Source organism: Poecilia latipinna, unplaced genomic scaffold (genome assembly GCF_001443285.1).
Source record: "Poecilia latipinna isolate Pla-1442-1.1 unplaced genomic scaffold, P_latipinna-1.0 Scaffold1679, whole genome shotgun sequence".
Taxonomy (NCBI): Eukaryota; Metazoa; Chordata; class Actinopteri; order Cyprinodontiformes; family Poeciliidae; genus Poecilia; species Poecilia latipinna.
The window spans coordinates 27,954-36,069 of record NW_015114295.1 but is presented as its reverse complement, the minus strand read 5'-3'; the positions used below and the strand labels follow the sequence as shown (position 1 = coordinate 36,069).

Sequence of the window (8,116 nt, the reverse complement as noted above, 5' to 3'; positions counted from 1 at the left end):
GGTATCGGTGATCGGTATCGGTGATCGGTATCGGTGATCGGTATCGGTGATCGGCCCTCATGGGTGATCGGTATCGGTATCGGCAGGAAAAAACCTGATCGGCACATCTCTAGAAAATAGGTTGTGACTTTTGCTATTTATTTTATAGAATATTTCCTGTCTTGGCAGGACTTCATACCTTGTGGTGAATAAGTAAGGAGGTTAAATTACTTGTTCCATGTCTAAATGTGACAAGAAGAACAGTAGGATTTATGTTGTTTATGTTTTTTTAAAGGGAAACAGACGATGAGTAATAATGCACATGCTTCAACTCATCCATTCATTCTGTAGACTCCTTAATCCCTGCAGGATCAGTGAAACATCTTGCATTCTTAGCAGAGCGTAGGAGGAAACTGGAGTATCTGCAGAAAAATCAGGCAGAAAATACACATTGAAAAGCTTGAGCTTTAAACAGGCTTTAAACCCACAAAACACTTCAAAAACACACCATTACCAAGTATATTGGTCTATTTTCTAGTGTAAATACCTTAGTACACTGGAAATAAGATAAAACTAACTTACAAGTAACTTTCCACCAAGATACAGGAGCTTGTTTAAGTCAATAATTCCTTAATATTGATGAAAACATTCTGGTTCAATTGGTAGATCATTAAATATGAGATGAGGAAAATTAATTATTATAAGTGAAATCATCTACCAGCTACACAGTACTTCTTAAAGTCAAAATTATGGAATCATTTGCTTAAAATAAGCCGTAATATTATGCTGAAAGTTATTTGAAAGTTTGTTTTGTCTTATTTCAAGTGTAGGAAGATACTTGCACTATAAACTAGACCAAAATTAATTGGTCTAGGCTGTGGTTTTAAGTGCCCAAGAGTAATTTGCTGGTGGATGTTGAGAATGATGATTGTTCAGAGATGACTAAGAGTTGACCTACATAATAAAATAGACCCAGTGTTTTTGTATTCACATTTCTTCTGCAAGGCACAACATGCAAACATATAAATTTGAGGGAAAAAAAAACGTTGCATGACTTATTATGTGAAAAATCTACAAAAAATACAAATACAAGTTTTCTTGCTATTTTAAATGATATGTTGACTGAATAAACTGCTTTATTTTGCATTTGGGCCATTTTTCATGTTAGTTAAAACATGAAAAATGTTTTAACTAACATTTAAGTTAGTTAAAACTAACTTAGTGTTTCTGTCATTAAACACTAAAACTAATCAGTTTTAGTGTTTAATGACAGAAAACAACTAAATTAGAGGCAGATCATTTCATGTCTGCATCCCTCTCACACCCTTTTGAAAAGTTGCATCACTGCTGGCAGAATATCTGGTCGTGTCGGGAAAGTGCCTCTCCCGTCGATCAACTGTCTCCCCACTCCCAGATGATAATCTGCACGGATGCACGCCCAACCTTGTGTAAAAACGCTTAAAACAAGCCACTGTCACAAAGAACTGGAGAGGTGCCAGTTGTTTAGCCAACAGGAGAAATCCCCGACCGCACAGTCAACAACAAATGAAAAGAATGTGGGGAAATTTTCTGCGAAGATAATGGTGAGAACGAGATCGATCTTTTGCAACACTTCCTGATAAAAGCTCTGATAACTGCCGCTTTTCCAATGGCTCCAAGCATACAATGAACTCAGTATGCGTTCCCTATCAATCACAGCCAGGATACAATCCAGGTTTCATTTCCTCTTAAGTAAATTAGAAGAATCCTCTTTTTGCGTTGTGCGCATGCGGAAGCAAACTTGACTGAGTTTCACCAACTGAAATTGAAAACGTAACATTTTTTTAGGATCATTATAAATGTAATTTAAGACCTTTATTCGTATTTCCACAGAAATGTACAAAATTCGTCCAACCAACTGATGACAAATTTGCACTTATCCATAACAGACGCACCAAAGATACTTAGCTAGCTACCCAGCTAGCTAGGGCATTAGCAGCTAGTTAGCGGTAGCATCAACCCCAGTAGCAGAACTCTTTTTCTTCTTCTTTGCCGCCACCTCTAGACTGGAAGGTGGATCTGGAGGAAAATAATAAAAATAGATTTGACTAAATAATCCAGTTGCACGAAGGTGACGGTGTATTAAGGCGCTTTAGGGTCATTGTAGATCGAAAAAGAGGAGACGTAAATTTCCGCCAAATTTTGAGATTAATCTCAGCAATTTTCCAGAAAAAAAGTTGAAATTTATGAACTAAGTTGCAAATTCAGAAAAATTCCAGAAGTTGAAAAATGTAAAGTTTTTTCTCAACAATTTCTGAGATTAATCTAAAAGTTTGAGTTTTTATATTTGCAAAGTTAAAATTTTAGTTGTATGTACATTTTTCATGTTTTTGCTATAAAATTTCTGAGCTTAATCTCAACATTTCTCAGTTTTTTTTTGTTTTTTTTCACTTTTAGAGCTCAGAAATGTCAACATTTTTTCTGGCAGATTTCTGAGTTTAATCACAAGAGTTTTGAGTTTTTTGGCAGATATCTACTCCTCCTTCTTTGCCTTTATAATAAAATAACCAGTTGTATATTCTGACTGGTTCATGCTCAAAGAGCCCCAATAATGTGAACGTTCACTCTTCAAAAAACATCTTACTTAATTTTACCAAGTTTACAAAATGCATACACCAAAATCTGCACTTGAAAAATCACTGAATATTTGGTTATAAAATTGAACTAATGTGCAAAACATGTTTGATATACGAGCCTTTTAGAAGATTAGCATCATTTTTGAAAGGCAGGAAAGGTATTATTTTCTTTTATGAATGTTTTAAAACTCAAACATTGCGCTAGAAAACCAAGTTGCAATTTTCCTTTTTTTGTGGTTAAGGGTTGCAGAAAATCACCTCAAGGGCCACAAATGGCCCCTGAGCCACAGTTTGGAAACCCTTAGAGTGCATGAGAACAAACCAATAAATACAGAAAATGTGAAAAGAGGAGTATTTTATTCTGTTTTCACATCATATACTAAAAGGATTTATGCTTTTTTAGCAAAAATGGATGATTTATATGCATTTTTAAAAATATTCTTGGGAATAATTTCTACTTCTACTTATTCTACATGCATGATTCCTTCAGGAATTTCCTTCATGTATCTCAGTTACATGCACATTATTTACAAGTTTGTTTAATTTTATAGCTTCTCATGTCTTCATCTAAATCAGCAGCTACTACACGGTTGAGCAGATCGCTGCATGTTATCTGAGCTACATGTAAAAACCTCTGTTAGGGGATTTTTTTAAAAACGTGTCTGAGCTTGTCCCAATCTGTTGCCAAAAGTCCACACTTACAGTCAATGAGGACTGTTTAAACTTTCACTTTCTCTTGCACCTGTATAAATTCACCTGCAGCTCACTCGTCTTGTCACAGCAGCAGCAACTTTCTCCTGAAGAAACTCTCCAAAGAAGAGAAAACGCTCCAGAAAAATGGCCTCCAAAGTTGCAGCTCTGCTCTTCCTGGGTCTCATCTGCTTCCATGTTGCAACAGGTAAGAGAAAAATTCAAATTTTCTGAAATCTGCCTGCATTTTCTAATTGAAAAGCATTAATCACATGAATTTTTTGCTACTTTTTGTGTTCCTGCAGCCCAGATTGTGATGGATTGCTGCTTGAGCGTCAGCGAAAAACGTCTGATTCCTAAAAACATTGTGAGCTACAAGCTTCAGGTTGCCGGCTCGGGTTGTGACATCAGTGCCACTGTGTGAGTGTCTGCTCAGATTTACCAGTTATTTTCTTAGAGTTCTGCTGGATTTTAATGATGTTTTTCCATCTGGTTTTGCAGGTTTTTGAATAAGAAAGGCATGAAGCTGTGTGTCGTTCCCCCTGAGGGAAACCAGTGGGTGCAAAACCTCATCAGGACTTTGGAGAAGAGGAGACAGTCTGCAAACTAGAACAGGTAGAACAACTTATCCCTCTGTTTTGTTTTTTTTTTTTTGATTTATTGAAGTTATTTGAAATGCATTTCCTCACTTTCTGCTCTCTTTGGTTACAGAACGTGGAGAAAAGACGGAAAAACTGCTGAAAAGATCAAACTTGTAAAGTTACTCACAAGTTGTTTTGGTTCTGCACAAGTTTATTTTAATTTATGGTGTCAGACTTCTGTTTCCTCTTTTTGTTGTTTTCTTTCTGTTGAATTTCTCTGACATGTACAGAAACAAACAATTGCCTTAACTTGCCTGAACTGCATGGCTGAAGCAGGAACTGGCTCAGTTTATCACTGTACTGTATGCTGCAGGATGGTTTGTTGACAAAATGTGATTATTTTATTGTACAGAGTTTAAATAAACTGTTTTATATCATTTTGTACATTTTGGTTGGTGTGATGTTTTTACAAGTCTTGACTTCCTCTATACAACTTCTGATTCCTTAATATAAATGAAATGAGAAAGTAAATAAATGAAAAACAAAAAAAATCAAATGAAATTCTTAAACAACAGTACAATACAGTGGAAATGAATAATGTTTGATTTAAAAGAAAACTAAAACTTAAAAAAATGAAAAATTACAATTTCAGCAGAGAATATTACAAAACAGCTTGAATAAATAATGCAATAAAAAAATATATATATAATAAAATTAGTGATATCAAAGGAAAATAAATAATTCAAAATATGTCTTTCTATAATTTCCTTTTAAAACAACAATATCAAAGATTTTTAATACATAAATAAAATTAAAAGAAAAAGAGTACTAAATAAAAATAATAAAAAAAGAACAAAAGCACTTTAAAATAAAATAAAATGGGACATTAAAAATCCTCTACAAACAACAATAATATAAAAGGCTGAATTTAACAACCTATTCTTGAACGAACAAATTAATAAATAAATAAAGTAAAACCAGAAACTTTCAAAAATAAAATAATACAATAAAGTTCCAGCAACTAAGGAAAATAAATCAATAATAAATCAAAGACAAAAAAGAAAACAGGAAACAGCCAAACTAAAGTAACTCCTTTCAAAACAAGTATCAAAATGGAAAAAGAGCCGCTGATTACAAAACACTTCATTTGATTTATAATCAGATTTGATTTAAAAAAGAAAAAAATACATATTTAATATCAAGCTGTACTTTTGAATTAGTTTTATTCAGGAACTGAAATTATCTCCAGTTGTGGTTAAAAGCAAATATTAAAGTTTCGATCTATGCAGAACCAAAAGCAGATTCTGTAGAAAGACTTTGACCCAAAAGATAAACGCTCAGTTCAGAGATTAATTTCTGACTTTAATCTGATTGAATTATGAGAAGTAATCCAAACAAACCATAAATGTATCATGCTGCTATTCCAGCAAACTCTGTACTTGGTCATTCTCTGAATATCTGATTTAGATTAGATGGGTGACGTCTTTCCCATGTTACAAGTGAAAGAATGGAACTTTTTCATTGATATTAAGGAATTATTTACTTACAACAAGCTCCAATATATTGATGAAAAGTTACTTGAAAGTTAGTTTTGTTTTATTATAAGTATAATAAGATGTTTTCACGAGAAGCTAGACCAAAAATTATTGGAAAGATTTTGTTTTTTTTGCAGTGCAGCTTGCAAAGTTGCTCTTAAACCAACAAATCCCATCAACTAAATTTACTATTTTCAATTACAATTAGCTTAAATTTCCAACAAAAATGCAATGTTTACATTTATTTGGTGCCTTGTCCATTTTACTCGCACGTTTTCCTCCTGTTGAGAGCCGGGAACCATGCAAAAACCAAACTTTAGGGAATTTTTGGCACTGAACCATGGAAGACTAAACACAATGCCTGCAGACATGTGTGTTGCCACCTGTCCCCACTTCCAGTCAGCGAGGGATTGCTGAAAGTTTCACTATCTGTCCACACCTGTATAAAAGCACCTGCAGCTCCAGATCCTGAACATTCGCTCTGATCCAACCGGAAAGCACAGAAAAATGGCCACCAAAGCTGCAGCTCTGATTTTACTGGGACTCGTCTGCGTTGAGTTTGCTACAGGTAAGAGGAAGAAAGATTTTTATGTTTTTATTGTTCAAACTGGTGCTGAGTTTTTGCAGTTCAATAATGATACAAATGTTGCATAGGTGGTTGACTTTTTTTATTTTTCTGTGTAAAATTATTATTTTCCTATAATTTAAAATGCTGACAGTTTTTTTTTTTATCACAGTAGAAAAAACAGCAATCCAGATTTTTTTTTTTTTTTTTACTAATAAGCCAAATTTGCGGCAACCAGATCAGCTTTTATTTACTGAATTTGGCATTCGGCTTCTAAGCAGCACAAAATCTGGAGCAAACTTCCAGAAAACTGCAAATCAGCTGAAACACTGAGTTCCTCTAAATCAAGGCTAAAAACGCAGCTGTTTGGAGTTGCTTTTGAACCATAATAAATGAAAAATTGACCAATATTTGATGTTTTTGGTGATGCCAATCGTCAAAATGTAATGTTTGTTGCTGTTTTGTCAATTGGTGACTTTTGTGTTTTTAAGATGTAAAGCACTTTTGAACTGCCTTGTTGCTGAAGGGTCACTCTGTTGGCGTGATTTTAGCTTTCTTTTTAATTTTGGGGGTATTTTTGAGTCGTTCTGACAGCCTTGCTTCATGTTTCTGCAGCTCAGATTGCGGTGGATTGCTGCCTCAGAGTGGAGAGTGAAAAGCGTCTGAACCCCAGAAACCTGGTGAGCTACAGCGTCCAGAGAGCCGGGAAGGGCTGCGACATCAGCGCCACTGTGTGAGTGTTGATTTAACTAATCAGGCCAGAAAAAGGAACATTTAGACTCCTAGTTCATCTCTTAATCTGCCTTCTTTCTTTCTTTTTTACAGATTTGTCAACCGGAGAAACATGAAGCTGTGTGTGGTTCCTGCTGAGGGGAATCCAGGAGTGCAGAAACTCATCGACTTTTTGGAGAAGAAAAGGAGAAATCATCACTAAAAAATGTAAAAACATCAAGATACTAAAGCTGTGTTTTTTTAAATTCATCCTTGATGCATCGCCTCACAGATACTCTTTGGTTTATCAGTCCATATATTTTATGTCTTATTTTATATTAAAACTTTGTTTTACAGCTAAAGCTAATAGTTAAAGTTTTTATGATTTTGTAATAAAAAAGAAAAAGAAGTTTCATGAATATGTTGAATAAACATTTGATTCTATTTTGTCTGTTTTAAATCTTAACTTGTCAGAACAGCTGCAAACATCACTGAATTCAAAACAGACATAAAATTAATGCATAAAACAAAACGATATTGAAATAAAAAAAAAACAGAAATATATAGACATTAAAAGAAGTATTTTTAAAGGTAAAAAAAAAAGTTTGAAATTAAAATACACAAATAACTGAATGAACAAAATATTGTCATGAACTAATTAATAAAATAAACCTGGGACAGAATCACTTCCAGAACATAACTTTATACATTTATTTTTATTTTATGTTTTTGTTGGGTAAATGGATCAATCAATGCATAAATGGAAACATGAATCTAATAATAAAATAAATAAAAATAAAAGGTCTATGTTGCCTTGTGATGAACTCAAACTGCTGTAGACGATGGATGGAATAAATAACATAAATATACAAGTACAAACTAATTAAAATACACTAAAAAACAGATGTTCAGTTAATTTAGTTAATTGGAGGCAAAGCAGATAAAATTTGTCCGCCTGCTTCTGTGTTGAACTATAATCGGTTTGGATCAGGCTGCAGATTGAACTACAGATCAAACTACAGATCAGGCTGCAGATCGAACTACAGATCAGGCTGCAGATCGAACTACAGATCAGGCTGCAGATCACGCCTCATTTCCATCCCCACATAAACAGAAAATCAGTCCCTTTGTATTTGCAGTTTGGGATTTTCTGCATGAACACATTCCTGTAAATGTTTGGATTCCTCTGGGTCTTTCCTTTATGTAAAACACTTAAACATTAAAACAGACACAAAGAGGCATGAAGAACCCGATAAAGAGCTTCACTGCTGAAAATGCTCAGGAAGTTTGTAAGACATTTAGGCGTCGATTAATCAGTTCTACATCACCCAGCTCTACATCACCCAGCTCTACAGCACCCAGCTCTACATCACCCAGCTCTACATCACCCAGCTCTACATCACCCAGCTCTACATCACCCAGTTCTACAGCACCCAGCTC

The 8,116-nt window shown here is 34.4% G+C and overlaps 3 protein-coding genes across 4 annotated transcripts in view; all 3 read left to right on the top strand.

Moving 5' to 3' along the window:
- The first annotated feature begins 1,440 nt into the window (after positions 1-1,440).
- LOC106964482 (C-C motif chemokine 20-like) lies at positions 1,441-4,309 on the top strand. 2 transcript variants are annotated; one of them, XM_015060032.1, is made up of 5 exons: positions 1,441-1,562; positions 3,376-3,492; positions 3,590-3,704; positions 3,786-3,899; positions 3,996-4,309. In XM_015060032.1, the coding sequence occupies exons 2-4, from the start codon at positions 3,432-3,434 to the stop codon at positions 3,892-3,894; spliced, it is 285 nt and encodes a 94-aa protein (XP_014915518.1). In that variant the 5' UTR covers positions 1,441-1,562; positions 3,376-3,431; the 3' UTR covers positions 3,895-3,899; positions 3,996-4,309. The 2 variants fall into 2 exon arrangements, with proteins under 2 accessions (XP_014915518.1, XP_014915519.1); XM_015060033.1 differs by lacking the exon at positions 1,441-1,562 and having other exon boundaries at positions 3,357-3,492.
- A 1,349-nt stretch (positions 4,310-5,658) lies between these two features.
- On the top strand, positions 5,659-6,914 carry LOC106964484 (C-C motif chemokine 20-like). Its single transcript, XM_015060035.1, has 3 exons — positions 5,659-5,968; positions 6,581-6,698; positions 6,791-6,914. The coding sequence occupies exons 1-3, from the start codon at positions 5,908-5,910 to the stop codon at positions 6,897-6,899; spliced, it is 288 nt and encodes a 95-aa protein (XP_014915521.1). The 5' UTR covers positions 5,659-5,907; the 3' UTR covers positions 6,900-6,914.
- Positions 6,915-7,916: 1,002 nt separating this feature from the next.
- Positions 7,917-8,116, top strand: part of LOC106964481 (natterin-3-like) — a 9,994-nt gene continuing 9,794 nt past the window's right edge. Inside the window, exon 1 of the mRNA XM_015060031.1 lies at positions 7,917-7,961. Coding sequence (XP_014915517.1) covers positions 7,917-7,961 — 45 coding nt within the window. The remainder of the gene's footprint in view (positions 7,962-8,116) is intronic.

Coding starts and splice junctions, on each gene's coding strand:
- LOC106964482 (XM_015060032.1), top strand. CDS start 3,432: ATGGCCTCCAAAGTTGCAGCTCTGCTCTTCCTGGGTCTCATCTGCTTC. Junction 3,493..3,589: donor CTGCTTCCATGTTGCAACAG/GTAAGAGAAAAA, acceptor GTGTTCCTGCAG/CCCAGATTGTGATGGATTGC. Junction 3,705..3,785: donor TGTGACATCAGTGCCACTGT/GTGAGTGTCTGC, acceptor CTGGTTTTGCAG/GTTTTTGAATAAGAAAGGCA.
- LOC106964484 (XM_015060035.1), top strand. CDS start 5,908: ATGGCCACCAAAGCTGCAGCTCTGATTTTACTGGGACTCGTCTGCGTT. Junction 5,969..6,580: donor CTGCGTTGAGTTTGCTACAG/GTAAGAGGAAGA, acceptor ATGTTTCTGCAG/CTCAGATTGCGGTGGATTGC. Junction 6,699..6,790: donor TGCGACATCAGCGCCACTGT/GTGAGTGTTGAT, acceptor TCTTTTTTACAG/ATTTGTCAACCGGAGAAACA.